This window comes from Acanthochromis polyacanthus, chromosome 3 (genome assembly GCF_021347895.1).
Source record: "Acanthochromis polyacanthus isolate Apoly-LR-REF ecotype Palm Island chromosome 3, KAUST_Apoly_ChrSc, whole genome shotgun sequence".
NCBI lineage: Eukaryota > Metazoa > Chordata > Actinopteri > Pomacentridae > Acanthochromis > Acanthochromis polyacanthus.
Window position 1 is genome coordinate 41,945,782 of NC_067115.1, and position 18,452 is coordinate 41,964,233.

At 38.6% G+C, this 18,452-nt stretch overlaps 1 protein-coding gene across 1 annotated transcript; it reads left to right on the forward strand.

Annotated features, from left to right (window-relative positions):
• Nucleotides 1-3,210: 3,210 nt before the first annotated feature.
• Nucleotides 3,211-18,232, forward strand: ifngr1 (interferon gamma receptor 1). Its single transcript, XM_022220279.2, has 7 exons — nt 3,211-3,460; nt 9,870-9,987; nt 10,791-10,975; nt 11,051-11,208; nt 13,751-13,916; nt 16,138-16,268; nt 16,366-18,232. Exons 1-7 carry the CDS (start codon nt 3,397-3,399, stop codon nt 16,756-16,758), a joined length of 1,215 nt encoding a protein of 404 aa, XP_022075971.2. The 5' UTR covers nt 3,211-3,396; the 3' UTR covers nt 16,759-18,232.
• The last annotated feature ends 220 nt before the right edge of the window (nt 18,233-18,452 follow it).

The window sequence follows — 18,452 nt, forward strand, 5'->3', positions numbered from 1 at the left end:
GAAGCCCAAGTGTCCTCCATTTCTGAAACCACCCATCTAATGGACGCTGCATGTCTCAGCCACAGAACACCCAACTAAATGTCCTTCAGTACTCCCAACCTTCCAATCAGTGGCAAATTTCTGTTCATTAAACAATAGCACCCAATAGGATTATCATTTCTGCTGTGGAATTCCAGATGTTGTTGATGACAATGCTGGCAGCTATTCTGTTCAAAAACTTCCGAGCATGTCCACAATCCAGCTGTTAGGTTCAACATCTGTCTGGAGGAGACCCAGCGGGATGCTCAGTGCTTTGGGTGGGGCTGGGGGGGATTTGTAGCTGCAGGATTAGTGGCCTGGGCCTGCAGAAGGCCGCTGTAATTACTGCTCACGTGGCCGGCTGAATGGGCAGAGATAGGAGGGCCGGGCATGCCGAGGTGGAGAGGAGGATCATGGGAAGAGTCAGAGTTGTCATGACACCACTGCTGCTTCTCTCAGTAATCCCACTGACACCACTTTTTTTTTTAAAAATTCTGTGTGAGTACCAACTGTTACAACTCACACTGAAATAGAAGGAGAAAGATCCAGATTCCCAGAAAACAACAGTGAAGAAATACTTCATGCAAAGAGAAATACAGTATTAAAAGAGATCCTGTGAGTGAAAAATATTTAATCTGACATTAATAAATAGTTACTATTGATGCATCAGTACAGGATTTTGCTTTTATAGCTGCACTTGAGTGGAATTACATTTTTTCCTATAGTACCAATTACAATTCAGATTGTCTCAAAACCCTTTACAGAACCCATATGCCTGAAGAATACCTGAGATGTGAAGATGGTTTGAGCTCGTTTTCAGGTGTACCAGGGCTCTGATCCCCTGCAAACTTTCACAGCTTGTATAAAGATGTGTCGAATTCTAAAATATAAACAAACAACAACAAAAACATGATTTTACAGATTTTCACACTAATCTTTCTGTTTTGTGAAATATTGTCTGTCTGTATATGTAGCCCTGTGACAGACTGGTGACCTGTCCAGGGTGTCCTCTGCCTTCACCCGAGTCAGCTGGGATAGACTCCAGCACCCCCCGTGACCCTACTGAGGATAAAGCGGCGTATAGAGAGAGAGAGGATGTTTTGTGAAATATCTATTAAAGTTCTGTCCCTGGGGTTCTGTTTTTCGGATGAAAGCAGTGCTCACAAGGCCAAACAGCTCAGAACTGCTGGTTGAATCTAAAGTTACTTGAAATTCTTGTCTATTGCTGATCTCCTGTAGTTTTACTTCTCACATAGCGGTGCTCCGGGACAGAGCATTGTTGTGTACAGTCCGATATAAGTTGATACACTTCAAATATATTGTTTTTATGAGCTTCACACTACAGTAAAAGTCACATTATTTACACTACATTTGGAAGTGACTTCAAGCTTCTGTTCACAAAGTCTTTCTTAAAAAGGTAAAAATAATAAAAAACTGTTTGAATTCTATGGGTTTTGAGATGTATTCACTGCATGATGAGACTTTGCTTTCATTGATTTTCCTCTGTTTACCTTTAGATACACTACCGCTCAGAAGTTTGGGGTCACTTAGAAATGTCCTTATGAGAATGAGGAATCCAGTCTAGACATTGTTAATGTGGTAAATGACTATTCTATCTGGAAACAGCTGATTTTTAATGGAATATCTCCATAGGGGTACAGGGGAACATTTCCAGCAACCATCACTCCTGTGTTCTAATGCTACATTGTGTTAGCTAATGGTGTTGAAAGGCTCATTGATGATTAGAAAACCCTTGTGCAGTTATGTTAGCATATGAATGATAGTGGGAGTTTTCACAGAAAACATGAAATTTCCTAGGCGACCCCAAACTTTTGAACAATAGTGTATGCATTTAAGTTGACAGATAATTGCTGAATAAATGTTAACAAAAGAAAAGAACTGCTTAGCTTTAGGGTTAAGAAGATTTACAAGAGTAGCAGTTTCAGTGCAAAGTAAAGAAAAAAACAAATAACAGTTTGCATTATTCACTTTAGCTCTTTGACTTTCCATAGAGATATGGACACAGTGGAGATGTATTAGAATTTTTGTCTGCAGTCTCTCAAAAATCAAAGCGCTGCAGTGAATAACGCAATTGTGATTTATTTTTTTACTTTTGCAGTGAAGTTGTGACTCTTGCTTGTCACAGCTGAGTAAAGAAACAAGAGTACAGATACAAATACCTGATAATTAGTAAAAATGTGTTTGATGATGAATGACTTTTCATATTTTGTTGCAAATTACATCAGTGACTCTTATCTTTTTTGTACACATTTGATCTTGCTTACAAACTTTTGGCCTGTCGTGTACTTTTAAAATGTACAAAGTAACACAAAAAACACAAAAAATAAATACTCACGTACAGTAAAGTGCCTCAAATGAAGTCCTTTCAAACATAAGGACATTTCTAAGTGAACCCAAACTTCTGAATGGTAATGTATAATTCATAACAAATACTTTAGTCAGCTGGACATTTTAAAATTACGTTAAACTATTTTGATACTGAAGTGCTTTTTTATGTTTATTCATAAACAACCTTGGGCTGCACATTGGATCTGTGGTTAGCACTGTCGTCTCACAGCCAGAGGATCCCTGGTTTGTGCCTGGCCCTGGCATCTTTCTGTATTTTTTTCATGTTCTCTCTGTACATGCGTGTTTTCTCCAGGTACTCCAACTTCCTCCCACAGTCCAAAACATGCTGAGGTTAAGTGGTGATTCTAAATTGTCTGTAGGTGTGAATGTGAGTGTGTTTGTCTCTATATGTAGTCCTGTGACAGACTGTTACCTGTCCAGGTGTCCTCTGCCTTCACCCTGAGTCGACTGGGACAGACTCATCACATGACTACAGCCCCTTGCTTTCACTGAGCAAATGTATTCATCAAATCAATGAATGAATTAGTATTATTATTATCACTAATAGCAGCATAGAAGTAAAATACAATAATATCACTTATAAGAATAATAATGACATTATAATTATTAGTGTTAGTGACATTATAAAAATAATTATTATCAGTAGTAGTAGGAGGACTAGAGGGAGATTGAGGTGAGAATTAAGTAGAATTAATATTATCATTGTAAACGACCTTTATGTTGAAAACACCAGCCCGTGGTGCTGACTACGTTCAGTGACGTCAGCCAGGTGTTTTTCAGGTGAGCTTCCTGTTTGGTGTCAGTGTGACTCTCGGCGGAGGATGATCAGTCGAGGATGTGAGTCAAGGCTCTTGCTCAACTTTCTGTGGAATTACAGAGGAACAAACCGGAAAGAAATAGGCGCTGACGAGAAGCTCCGCATGCCGCTCATCTGACGGTCTGCTGAGGGAACGAGGAGCCGTGATTCGGTCACTCCGGTTTGATTTGTCGGTGGACGGAGGCCTGAACATGCTGCCGGACGGTGCGTTCACTGTCCTGCTCCTGCTGGTCGGCGGGGTTTCTGCTGTGCCCGGTAAGAAGACTCTCCTTAAATCATTAGCTGGTCTGACAGCCGGTTCATTCTCTTAAACCTGGTGTTAATCAAAACTAGAGGCAACAGAAGTCCAAACAGTCCAAAAGAAACTAAAACCAGGTAAAAAATCCAGTTCACATTTCATAGTTTTCAATTAATAAGCAAGCGCGTGTTACTTCCACTCAACCCCATTTTATTTGTGTAACTTGTTTTCTTTAGAAATAAGAGACAGGGTGAAAATGATAAGATATCTAAATGATTATTTACGTTTTAAAAATCAGGAAAGAGCCAACATTAGGGAGAAACTGAACATTAATTTGTGAACATGAATTCAATCATACAAATTAATATGTAGCATGTAATATGTGTTTGTTACACTCAAATATTGCAAAATTGAATGAAAATATGTTTGCTTAGTTGTAACAGTTATGTTAAAAAAAAGTATGTTTGGATGAGCAATCACTTGACTCTCTTTGGTGCAGGAGAGGCTCAACTTTGAGTCTTCCAACATAGGTGATGTATTTGAAGACAGCTTCTACAAAAGTGACCTTTGTCAGTCCTTTATTGGACAAAAATATCAACAAATGTATTATTCACCTCTGGAATCAGATTGTTCCCTTTAGACCAAGTAGCTTCTTGTCGGTGTTTTCCACAACAGTCCACCATGTCTGACATCAACTCACAAGATACTTAACGGCTTTCTTGTGTGTTCTGCCTGTTTCAAATCCCCTCAAAACATTTCAATGGGATTTCAATCATGGCTGTGATGAGGCCGTTCCTGAACTCTCCACTTCTGCTTTGTGATTTTTTTTTTTTAGTCATCTAATTGTGAATTCTCAGCTGTTTGGATAAATGATCAGTTAGTTAGACCCCCAGCTGAGCAACGGTGCCCAAAAAAAATCTATTTTGAGTCGTGACAAGATTTTCTGGGTTTCCTTGATTATATATCCTGGAAAACTGAATGATTTTGAATTGTAGGTTGAACAAAGCGAAGCAGTAATTGACGTCACCAGCATTTCTAAAATACAATTAATTTACCTGAGAAAAATGACTTACTGATTAATAGATGGTGTGTATAGAACATATATGTCAGGGTGGGGATGAATATCTATAAATACACCAGTACAACATGTGCTCAAAAGTATGAGGGCGTACTTTATTGATCTTGTTCTGTGGTTGTTATTCCAGTTGGTTTGGTGGAGCTCAGTGACATTCTAGACAAGACTGTGTATCTAAAGTTCTGTCAGCGGTTTGCGTTTGTCCTATTTGTACATGACAAAGCCACTAGTTATGAAGCTGACCTCCACTTTGGATGACTGCAGCCCCAATCAGAGCTCATGTTCAGGTTACAGTGGCAGGGGTTTGTCAGTGTTTCAGGTTAATACTGAAATATTTTGGCAAATTTATATGTGAGAGCTTTGGAAGCAGAGTGGTCTAATCCACTTTGTGCAGTTTTTGAGAAAAGTAGGTTCAAAGTTATGTGAACAGTCTAACAGTGGAAGCGCCACTGTGAGTTAGAATATAAAATATTACAGAAATTATATAAAACTGTGGTTGTGAATTAGACCACTCTGCTTCTAACCCCCTCATTTGGACTTAATTGAAATGCACAGAAATCCAGAACAAAAAACCAGTGGTTCACATGGCAACGGGATTTCACACAATCCTCCAAATTTAATTGAAATAGTTTCTGCAGTGTCACCTGTGCCAAATGTACCGGTAGATTACAGAATGAGTATCAATTAAAGCTCCAAACAAGAGACTTTGTGTTGTATTGCGTTCACTGGAAGTCAGCCATGTTCTTAGACTTTAGACATATAAAAGTTTTTCTGAAGAGTTACAGGTGTCCGAGGTTATTTCCCTTTAATTGGTGCCATTTTACAGTCCCATCAATAAGCAACCAAAACTCTGGACTTTTTTTAACACAGAGAAAGCACTGAGAAGCTCTGACAGTTATTCTCAGTTTAATGTTGAATTTCTGGATGTTTCTGAAGGCAGAAGTGAGTGTAATGGGGTTTCTGTGAGGTCTGACTTCTGTGTAGACGTTACTACAACTCAAAAAGTCCTAATAGTCACAGTTCCTCTTTCACCTGAAGAGTTAAAGTTGCCCCAGGTCTCATTTCCCTGATGAATGCTTGTTGCTGTTGTCTGGGAACACAACTAACCGGTCCTCTGTGGTACGTTCACATTCTGCGCTCTGAATCATTTCATCACAGATCATTTCATGTGCTGGAGTTTACTTTCACCTGATCAGTTGCGACACTGTAAAAGTCCCCATTAGAAAGCAAAGGGCAAAGCATAAAATATCTGTGTGTGTGTTGGGAAAATCTCTGATGAACACCTGCTCACTTTATGTGAGTCACTACATTTGTTTCAATTTCCTCAGAATTGAATTATTTGAATAAAAACATCCAGTAAACAAACCAGAACAGCATTTGGTCCGAAGTATTTGGGAATCCTGTTTTTATTCTGTAACTGTTTCTCTGGTTGCTCTAAAGGGATTATATTTTAGACAACAGTGTTTTTCTAACTTCATTTTCTGTAGAAGAAGGCGACCGGCCTACTTCATGCTACACCTGTGGGATTCAAATAGTGGCAAGAAGTAATCATTTTTAGTTTGAGATTTTCACATCAATATCCAATTTGTATTTATGACAGATTTTTTTATTCACTTATTTTAATTTTTTTCAATTTTTAAAGTTAATGTCCTGTTTTTCATTGTTTCTGTATGTTATGCCCATTTAATTTTGTTTTGCAAAGGGAGTTTTAAATCTTTTTCCTGTGTTGTTTTTTATGCATATTTTTGTTGCTGCCTGCCAGGACTTAACTCAGGTTTTAAATGCGCTGCATAAATAAACTTGGCTAGACTTGATCTGTTATGCCAACCACAGTCTTATTCAAGGGAGTTATTTGTGGATTTTCTGACAATTTTCAAAACAAAATCACCAATATCGCAGCATTTCTTTTAGAAGAAAACTGTAAAACGAAAATAATCATTGGATTTTAGACTTTGTCCAAGAAGGTATCATGTGATGTATGGTTCTGTCAGGAACATAAGCTTAAAACTGTGATACTGAATTAAAGTCACTTCATTTAATGTGAGTATTTCAGGTTAAGAATGACTCCTTTGTGCCAGGTCCTGTAAATACAGAACATCAGCACTGCTGGACGTGACCGAGAGGCCATGGTTGGTCAGCGCTGAGACAAAAAATCTGAGAGCTTTTAGGTGAATTGCAGGCAGTGTGTCCACAGAGCAGAGAGGAGACGGCAAGAGAGACAGAGAGGAAAATAAAACATTCTGCTTCTATAAAACAACTGCAGCGTGGCTCAAAAATGGTACATAGAGGAGCAAATTGTTGGAGCAATCATTTAACATGATGAAACATCTTTTTAGAGTTGATGTGCAGAGCAGAGAGAGAAACACGGACTGCACTGAAATTCTAAAAATGTAAATGTACTCGTCAAACAGCCTGTCTAGAACATGAGGAGTCCCCATATTTTCCAGTGTTGGTGACAGCTGTGGGCACTACACATCTTTACTAAAGCTTTTGTGTTTTTTAACATCCAGCGGTCAAAAAATTCTAGAGCTTCTGTGGTGTGATGTTTTGTTAAAATGCATTATGAAAGAAATGTACCACACACAAAAATACACAGAAGGATGAACACCTGCAGCCCTCTGTGGTGGTTTCTCCGGCTGTGACGCAACTTCAACAACAGCTTTCACTGCTTCCATGTGGTTTTGAAATCCGCCAGCATTTGGTATGGCTGCTAAACGGCCAAAATGTCATTTTCCACTACTGCTACCAAAGCTTGCATGAAGGTGTTTTTTGGCGAGGTTTTTTTTTTAGTTTGTTTGTTTTTCTGTGATCAGTTTTTTCTTGTTTTCCGTGATACGCTTCTTGTAAGATAAATTTAAATTCCAGAGACAAACGATTGATTCAGACCATTGGAATCCTGAAGAGCAACCACAGCGCTTTGTGCTTTATGTTCTTCTTGTTGTTTCCTTTTTGCAGCCACATACCTAGTAACACAGTGCTGCTAAGGTAGAAGACAAAGGGTGGTGCTTTAAAGGTGCTTCACTGAAACTGTTCAGTAGAATGTGTTGGTGCTTCACACACCCTTTATGGCTGCAAAATGGTGTTAAAAATTCTTTTTTTTTGCTCACCCCTTTGTTGGTCAGCAGTGGTGTTATAACTGCAGAGAATCTCATGTCTGTAGAGGTCCGATTGGTTGAGTGATTGTTGCCTCCGTCACTGTAGCTGAAAGTTGATTCTGGTCCCAACACCAGCATGTAAGAAACTCAAACTTACAAAACTTTAGAGAGATTCACTTGGTCCTGACAAAGAAAGAAACATAGAGATGATCACTCCTACTCATTCCTGCGAGTGATATCGTTGATGATTTTCTTCTGCTCCAGGAGAGGTGGTCATTGGTTCAAGTCTTTGATTGAAATCAAACCTGTCTACTGTCAGCACTTCAGCACATTTCTGGCACTTGAAAAAGGCCATGAGGTCATTAGTAATAAAAGTGCAACCTGACATTCAGACACACCTTGCTAAATGTCATACAACAGCCAGTTCTTATCAGAGAGCATGAGCTAAATGACAGCTTCGGCAAACACTGAACATTAAAACTGTAATTCAGGCAGGAGTTATGGCAGGACTGTTGACTGAGGCTGAATTAGTTTCAATCAGGTGCCATTTTATGAGTTACACCTGGGTGAGTAACATATTTCCAAAGTTGATTTGGCACTAATTCATGAAACATTCTAAGCATCCAGCTCTGCAGGGGAGTACGACTGTCTCAATGTAATAATAATAATAATAGTAAGAGATTTAATATATAGGCACCTTTCAGAACACCTAAGGACACTACAAAGTAAACAGAGTTAAAACACATTTAAATAAACAATATGAAACTAAAAGATCTTTTTAAAAATTTAAAGAAGGAAATGTAGCTGTTTTAAAACAACAGATGAAGAAAGGAATGGAAGTCAGAATGAGTCTGCATGTTTGAACAGGTGGGTTTTAAGGTGGGATTTGAAAATGTCCAGCGTGTCGATGTTTGGGATGTCAGGTGGGAGGGAGTTCCGGTTGATGTTACAAAGATGGAAGTGTGCAGACCGAGTGATGGTATTGATGTGGGTTTGGAATGACCTTCGAGGACGACACTCAGACTCTTGACCTCCGGGTAGGGGGAGAAATGTACATCATTTTCTTGTAGCAGAGTTGAAATGACGCTGATTGTAAACTACAGCATGGCCAGATGGAGTCTGAGATCAGTTTTCTTTCTCAGTTATTTTGTCATCAGTCTGCTGTTGGAAAATGGGTCATTCTAGAACTGGAGGCAATTTGGGCTTCAAATTTTTTTTGAAAAATTTACCTTGTCTTTTACAATTTTATGCTACATATTCATCAGTATTAGGTAATAAACTATTAAAGGCTTGTTTGGCTCAGCTTACACACCAATGGTACCATTTTTACTCCATGTTTTATTTGTTGTTTGCTAGCCCTACTCTAATCACAGTGACAGAGTTGCTAATCCATGCTAATGCTAGCTTTTTCTCAGGAGTAGAAGCGAGATGTTTAGCTAGCTGTTACTGCTGACCAAGAGGACGAACTGACTGATGTAGAAAAGTAAAGAAAAAGTAAAAAGAATGTCTTTTCCGTATAATATGAATAACAGGGTTGCATGAGGTAGAGTGAGGCATTCAGTCAAGGCTGACAAAGTTCTGAAAATGTGAAAAACAGAAGAGAGGACATAGCTTTGCTCTACACATTCTTTTAGAAAACTGTTTGATGATGTTAATTCCAGTGTTTCATGTGATTCAATGTTTTCTTATTATTATTCTACCAGCTACAAAGGTTCTGCTAACAAGTTGTTCCATGCATAATAATGATTATTTAAAATGTTATGTTGATTTAAAAAAGTTCCCACAATTAGAAGAGATATCAGTGAAAAAAAGAATACCATAAAAAGAAGATTGAATTTCCATTTTAACTGTTTTAGTTGAGATTCAATTTGGTCATCAGTGGAGTGGGACAAGAGAAAATGCATTTTAGGGGGAACTCCAGACTTAGTTGGTATTTAAAAGAAAAATTTCAAACATTGTTTTCTCCAAGTTTTTTTTAGATTTGGTCTCAGGACAAGAACATTTACACAACAGCTCCATGTTTTAGTATTTTGTACATGTATTATTTGAAATTCTATGGGTGGGATGTAAAATGTCCTCCTATTCTGGGACGATCCATGTAAGTTGATGAAAATCATCTTACTAAAAATTTTAAAAATGCATAAATCCAGATTTGTTATGTTCAGCGTACTGGCTCAGATGTCCAACTGTTTTGAGATGAATGGACCTTCAGTTACATATTTGTTTTATAGTCTGTCTTGCTTTTCTTTCTTCCAGTTCCACCTCCAACAAACGTAAATGTGATCTGCCATAATGCCAAAGTCTCAGTCAGCTGGGATTACAGCGAACTGCAACCGCACACAACCTTTTGGGTAAACGTTAGCGGATCTTCTGGGTAAGAATAAGCTGCTATTCTACTGAAAAATATGAAAGTATAAATCGTAATATGGTAAATAACCTGGGATTGTCTTCGTCAAATTTTGGAGCTGACAGCTGGAAACCTTGAACTTTTTGCACTCATTTTTGATTAACCAACAAATTTCCTGTTAGATTTACACTGTAAAAAATCTGTTGAAAACGGCAACTGTGGTGCCAAAAACTACTGTAAAATAACAGAAAAAACCACCTCATGAACAACTGTAATTCTCTGTAACTGAAGTATTTTTTTAGCCTTAATTTAACATCATGTGTTTTATTTATTTATTTATTTATTGGCTGAACATGGTTTAATGATGTTACAAAACAAATAACCAGGCTGAATACTACAGAAAAGTCCACTTGTTAGTTGGGTTATATTATGTAATTTAATGTCAAAATAATAATAATAAAAATACATAAATGTATACCGTACAAGTAGTAATTTCTGAATACAAGTATCTGGTGTTGACATAAGACAAAATCAATTGTAGTATTTATATTTAGTTAGAACTTGATATAACAATCCTCTATATTTGACTAATTAATGTTAAGAGAACTTTGTCCACCTGTAAAGTAATTTAGAGTTTACCTTTTTTTGGGGGGGAAGTAAAACTATGGTCAATAAAGAAATATTGTTGATTATAATTACAATAATACACTGTTTGCTTTAGATTATGAGTTTTTACATGTAGCTTTACATAAAAATCTTGTATATTTTCTAAAGTTTTTGTACATTTGGCATGAATTCATTATTCTGCTGCTTTCTTGCTTTTACTGAAGGAACCGGGAAGAGAACAGAACCACAGATCGTCAGTTTGATCTGAGCCACTTCGTCTGGAAATCTGAAGAGAACTACAACGGCTTCCTTTACGTCACCGTATCGGCCATACAGGGAGAAAAGGAATCTGAAGGAGTGCAGTCAAACTCATTCTCCTTTAATTATTTAAAGACGGTTGATACACGATGTAAGTAATATGCAGATATTTGTAGTTAGATAGGCAGGATTTATGTAGAGAGTTCACTTAAATTTCTCTTGTCAGGTTATTTGGATTTCCCTCCTGTGGATGTTAAAGAGGACGGGTCGGGGGCCACAGTGAGTTTCCCAAATCCTGTCCACTTCTACAAGGAGCTGGAGACAGATGCTGCCCACGTATTTTCGTACACCGTCTCTTCAGTGAAAAATGGCACAGAATATATTGTAAGTAAGACTTGGCTGGCATTCACCAGTGCACACACTGTTAACGGTACCCGGTTTTAAAGTGGGTTATTTATTTATTGTATTTGGTGTGTGGTATGATATGTAAGCATTCAACCATGTGTTTTGACCACTACTAGTGTTAGAGAGCAATGGTTTAATATGTTGGTCCCCCTGAAGTTTGCATGTAAACAAAGAAGGCTTCAGACTTTTCAACTAAGCGTATGCTTTATCAGGGAAGAGATACATTAAACACTGTGTACAAGAAACACCCACAAGTCACATTTATGGGACAGATTTCTGTATACATTTTCAAATCTTTCATAAAGTCCCTCTCTGATCACTGATTAAACAGCTGAAAACTTCTCTGTGTATCCAAGATACATATTTAAATTCCATGTAAATGTTTCCTTCCTGCCTTAAAATGACTTTGATAGAAGTCAATCACAGTAAACTACTCTACACAGTAGCAAGTTGGAAAATTGGAATGATCCAACCATACATGTTTGAACTATCCATTATCTATGCACCGCTTAATCCTCTTTATGGTGGCGGGGGCTGGAGTCTATCCCAGCTGACTTAGAATGAAGACAGGGGACACCTGGACAGGGAACAGTCTGTCACAGCATTACAAACAATTACACTCTCACCTACAGACAATTTAGAAACATCAGTTAACCTCAGCATGTTTTTGGACTGTGAAAGGAAGCCAGAGAAGCTGGAGAAAACCCCCACATGCACAGAGAGAACATGCAAACTCCATGCAGAAAGATCCCAGGAAGGCGGGGGCACAAACTAGGATCTTCTAGCTGCACGGTGACGGTGCTGACCTCCAGCCACTGTGCAGCCCCAAACTGGAAACCACTTCGGAAAAAATCGCAAGCAATTACAGAAAGCCTCCTGCAAGCTGAAAGGATGGATTCTTTGTGTTTGGCGCCTATGAAGCCAGTTTGAATCAGTTCACTGCAGTTTGAAGATAAGAATGTTGACTGACGAGAGCACTCATGATATCCCATCTAACATATAAATTGACGTGTAAAAGTAAAAAACAAAATTTTTATCAGTGGATTTTTAAGATTATGAGCTTCTGAAATAATTGTCTTGTTGTGTCATATGTCCAGTATTATTAGGAAGAGTTCATATAAAAATGAATATAACAATTCTAACAGTAAAAAGCAATTTACAAAAACAACATAGACAAAAGTAAAAACAAGATTGCTTTCCCCTGAGGATGATTTTTTAAAACAACAGCCAGGTGCCCATGGGAACATAAAGTACTCATTCCTCCGGTGCACACTGGTTATTCAAGAGTTCCTGCTAAACAGCTTCCGGTGTGACTGGTGGGGATCAGATTTACAGTTCAGGGCGTTGTATGAGTTCAAGGTTCACCTGGAGTTGATGTGAGGCTGAATTCAGCAGCTCTCTTCCAAACAGTGCAGTGAATTTTCTGAACAGTGCTTCTTTGCCGAGCTGCAGTGGAAGGATATAAGAACAGAGAATGCAGCCGTTGCCATCAGCGCCACTAAAGTGAACGAGGAAGGGATTCTTTCGATTGGGCAGCATGAACAGGAAAAACAGGAATGTCAAACCCTGCTCTGTCATGTGACACCTGACTGTCTCTTTAGGACTGATGTAAAAATGGATGTTGCACTGAAAAGCTGATATTAGTTGAGCTTTTCCAGCAGCTGGATCACAAATTCTTCTTTTTTTCAGCACTTCTTGGATCTGTCAGGAGGAAAATCTGCCTGCACACTAAGGAAACTTTTTGCTGATGCTGAGTTGAAGCAGAAAAATCAGCGTAGCAGCAAAAAGGCACAATCCACCTTAATCTTAATAGCACTTTTTGGACACAGATGGCATTTAATATCTCACAGTAGGTGACTTTTGTACAGCCTGAATACAGGGAGGGCATGATGTGACATGAAGCTTTATAGGAACAGTCCATAAACAGCCTTGGTGCACTGATAAGAACATTATTGCACATTGGACATTGTAAAAAGTATTTGCTCTTACATCTTCATAGATTTTTACATTATTTTTTAAATTATTATTTTGAAAATGACATTGCGTTATGTCTCATTTATGTACAGAAGATAAAATAACTGAAAAATAACTCCATTAAAATGCTTTATTAGTGGTATTTGGGGGGTGAAGTCATAAATGATCTATTTATTTGTTGGTTATTTCTGTTTAATCTATTAAGCTCTATAATGTCACAGAGTCTTTAAATAACGTTTTCTGTCAGACTCATAGGTCAAAACAAAGATTTTACAATAGTATGAAACAGAAATGTGCAGAAAATCCTGAATTTTGAGAGCTGAAACCAGTAAAAGTTTGATATTTGTGCCTTATAAATAACAATAAATATCGACAAAACAGTTTGAACTCAGTGCACTGTTCATGAACGAATTGATTATTAGACTGGTTTCTGTCCAGGTTTCATCCTCTGCAGAGACTACATATGCTCAGAATACGTTAAAATAAGATCAAATGAGCTTTGTGCTCATTATTGTAATAATTCCGTTTTCTTCTGTCATGGTTTCAGCAACCGTTCGACCAAGAATGCATGATGGGAGTAAACACCTGCAAACTTGATGTGCTGTTCCCTGAGGGAGTGAAGAAGTGCGTCAGGCTGAAAGGAATGCTGTTTGATAGCAAGTCTGTTAACCAGTTCAGAGAGACGGCGGAGATCTGTGCCCGTGTTTCAACTGGTACGTTCAGACTGGGAGGGTTTCTTCAAAGGATAATGCTGCAAAAACCCACATGACTGTTGAGTTTTCTTAGAAACACTGATTCAGTGACGTATATGTAAAGTGAGCATGATATCTGTATCCACAAATGCAGTATATACCAGAGGGGAATGCACCACTGTGTGAAATCACTGAACTGTTGAATTATTCCAAATTGCTTTGAGTGCCAGTAAAGTAAAAAAGTGTTTAATAAATGCAGACCAGTTACCTATTCACCATTTAATTCTATTATTTCTGACTACAACAGAAGGGTGTTTGCTCTTATACAAAATAAAAAAAACCCAGCATTATTAAATGAATTATTTTTCACAGGTGTATTTCATTTACTTTCAGAACTCTCAGGTTTTCTAGCTCGTATTTCACAGGATGCGTTCACTTTTGTTGCACTGATTTTCTACGTTGAGTGTTTTCAGTGTGTCTGTTCTAAAGAATCACTTTTGGACCTTTCACCTCTGTTGTTCAGCTGAGATGCAGCTATTGAAAAGTGATTCAGTTTGAATGTAGGACTTCTGTTGTATAGTGTTTGTGACTCAGACATGCCTTCAAGGAAGTAGTTCAGTATTTACACGCTAAGATGGAGAACAGGGTGGGGCGTTAAATAACTAACCCTGCTGACCAAATCACATACTTTATCTGTCTATCTATTTTCCTTCTCTCAGTCTGTTGTGTGAAGTAATTTACCTGTTTATGCTCCCTCACTAGCTACACTGAACAAAAACAGAAACGCAGCACTTTTGTTTTTGCTTCCATTTTTCACGAGCTGAACTCAAAGATCTAAGACTTTTTCTACGTACACAAAAGGTCTATTTCTCTCAGATATTGTTCACAAATCTGTCTAAATCCGTGATAGTGAGCTCTTCTCCGATAATCCATCCAGCTCACAGGTGTGGCAGATCAAGATGCTGATTAGACAGCAGGCTCAGCTGTTGCCTGTGAACTGAATGTTTATTTCTTACTGTAAGCCGTCTCAAAAGGCGTTTCAGAGATTTTGGCAGTAGATCCAACCAGCCTCAGAGCCACAGATCACGTGAAACCACATCAGACCAGGACCTCCACAATGGTCTGAGACCAGCCACCTGGACAGCTGCTGCAACAATATATGCCTATCTGATATTGTATTTGATTTCTCATTAGGCTGTTATTTGCAAAAATGATTGTAATAGGGTGTTAGGAGAGCCTATTTAGTTTTCTAATTAGAATACTATTTGATATAAAGTGTCAAAGAATAGTCTATTGTGGATCTTTTACAAAATTCTATGCAGTTTTTCATTACAGAATCATCAGAAACCGTGTCACTGACAAGAAGGTTTTTATATATGAGGAATCTGTGTTGGGGTTCTGCTGCATGACGGTACACACAGTGGCAAGTAGAACATTTTAAAAGATAAAATATTGAGATGGCAAGTTAATACACCATGAGTGTAAGAAGACAAATGAAAAACAAGTATCATTAATCAAAGAGCAAGTCCAGAGATTCAAGGTATGATTAGAAAAAGTCCTCAAACTAATTGCAATATTTATAGTGTGCAAAATTATTTGTGCACATTTGAACTTCAGTTCAAAGGATAATATTAATCCTATTTTAGAAGCTGTGTGTTAATGTCATGCAGTAGGTCGGTGTGTTTGTTGGAAGTGGAAGGAGAGTAGTGAGTAGGGGACGTCTGTGGTCCCATCGATGAGGCCAGCCGTTTGTTTACCGTCTAAAAAGAATATGTTTCTAGTTTTACTCTCATTTTAATGCTCCTCCAAACACTGTGTGGTTGGAACGGGTTAGCTTAGACTCTGGAAAAGAACACAATTTGTAGGGCGCAAAGGGGATATATTCTGTAATTTGAAAAAAATAATCAAATAAGGAGTGACATCAGAAAACCTGAGCGTTGTCGCCAATCTGTGGTTCGTACTTTGTCCAGCAGTTGTCTGAGCTGGCTCCGCTTTGTTCTCTATGGGAGTATTTTTGTTTTATGTTTCCCTTTAAGGTTTGTGAGAAAACTTTGGAGAGTGCACATTCCTGCACACCTTGTAATACTACTTTTGGTTCCCTGGGAATATTTTAATGGAAGGAGTCACAATTTTAGAATAAATTCAGTTGTCAGGGGTGTAAAGTCATTTCTTATTTGTATCCGTGCTTTGACTTTTCCACTACCTGAGTCAAATAATAAATTAACTTTGTTTTTTCTTGCAGAAATCCATGTGGTAATGGTGGCTGTTATACTGTTCTGCATCCTTGTCTTCATAATCATTGTGGTGGTAGTTTGCATTTTTAAGTCGGTTGCCTGGACAATGCACGTACCTGACAAAGAACCCAATGCTCTGGTAAGGTGTCAAAGTGAAAAAACATGAAAAACATATTTGGTGGTGGCGTTGTGTAAGTTGTTTTTAACATTTATGAAATACTTGGTCTCAAACACAGCGATTGGACCACAACCCGAAAGTTATGCGCCATCACAATAAGCCCACAGAAGTCACCTCTACGGTCTCCTTCCTGAAGAGGCTGTCGGTCAGCTCTGAGGACGACCAGCACAGCAACAACGACCCTGCTTCACCCTTTCCTGACACATCCCACTACATGGGTAGTGCGTTTTCAGAGAGCAGCGACCAGGAGCTGGAAGATGCAGAGATGATACCTGAGGGAAGCAGGACAGACAGTGACTCTGCAGGTGATTCCGTGAGGACAGAGTGTGTTTCTCTGAGTCCAGAAGAGGACGAAGAGGACGAACAGGAATTTGTGCCAGCCTACGACCGTCCACACGCTGTGATGGTGGACTTTGGTGATGGAGACATGGTCACAGGTTACAAGGGGTAGTGAATCAACTTTCATAGGACTTATTTTGGGACTGAAGTTGCTTTAGTGATGGTATTAACTCAGGTAACCCAGGACCAGTTTGTATATTTGCACCTCAAGGTGAACTGTGGCCAGTAGAGACTAAACCTGTGCACTCAGGAGTGATGCTGTATCCTAATGCTCCATCTGACTGCCGCTTCAGATCTTAGCTAAAGCTGTACTCTGAAATGAAAACCCTCTTTTTCTTGGTCCAAGGAGATTTTTAGGGCCTTACGCAGCATTGAGGGTAACCTGCAGACAGCTTCCGAAAAAAATGAACATGCAACAATAATCGATGCACTGTTAAGCCTTTTTGAAAGAAAGGAACTGGAGGAAGTCACAGAGCTGAAACACATTCTGGAATAGAATAGGATATTTTATATTTTGGTATACTGAACAATGAGGCATTTTGGACAATGACTTTCCAACAGTGTGGTGTCTCCACCCACATTTTAAGAGGCTACAGTGGTTATGAAAGCTTCTTGTCTCCGGGAGACAATCTGGTGAGCTTCCAGGCACCCTTCAGCTGTTTTCTGTCTGGTCTCTGTGAAGACAACACCACCCTCAGCTGGCCTCTGCTCCTGTGGCATTTTATCAGATGCAACAGAGCAGATTGTTGTCAAAGAATGGCTGCTTCCAAACACCAAAGCGAGACTGTCAAGGAAACAATCTCCAGATGAAGGACACATCAAACACACGTTCAGTTGAAGAATCTGCTCAGTGTTTTGTTTACATCTTCTCCAGCATTTATGCTTTCAGAATTGAAAAAGACACATCTCCCCATTATTAAGTGGTATCTATTCATGTAGATGGTTGGTGTCACATTTGCACTGGTTAATCTGTGTCTGAGTTTTTTTGTATAGATTTATCCAAATGTGACACAATTTTAGTTGTGGTGTTTATAGAACACTAAATGGATTTTTTTTTTTTTAAATAGTCAAAATGGAAACGATTTCTCTTTGGTTGTAAGAAATAATCATGGAGACAAGATTCCATTAAGCTACATTGTTCTGCACAGTGACGGCAGTAAAACTCAGGACAAATCAAACAAATCTATCTTCATGTTTATTACCCCTAGAAACATGTAAATAATAATGAGGGCATTAAAAACTCTTACTGTGACATGTAAGAGTTCTGAAGGAATGCTGGGCAGCTCATATCAGGACTTTCCACTCCTGGTAGAAGGAGTGTCACAAATGTCTTTCCACACCTGAAAACAACTGCAGCTGTGTTCATCTGCTGCTGTTGGAACCTGTGACCTGCAGAACAGGTCTGCAGTATTGTGTGGGTGGGTCGTAGTCTGCGTTAAAGAGGATTGGCTTTGTTGTTTACATTACTTCAGGTTTGCTCTTTTTATTTTCTTTAATGCTTGGGAGTTGAATTTGTTCTTGCCAAATACAGTTAACTTTTTAACATGATCTTTTAAAAAGCGCTCACATTAAATTTTACAACGGTTCTCTTGTTTTATTGTGTGGGGCCCAATTAGTTTCTAATCTGTACTTGCCACATATGCTGACCAAGAATGCCTGCTTCTATTACCAATACAAAATGTGAATTTATTAAACTCTGCTTCAACAGTTCTCTTAAGGAGAAAAGGTCCAGTGTAACCCTTCATGTTGCACTGAATGTTTGTTTTGACAGAGGATAAGGGAATTTCCACACTGATTCTTATCACC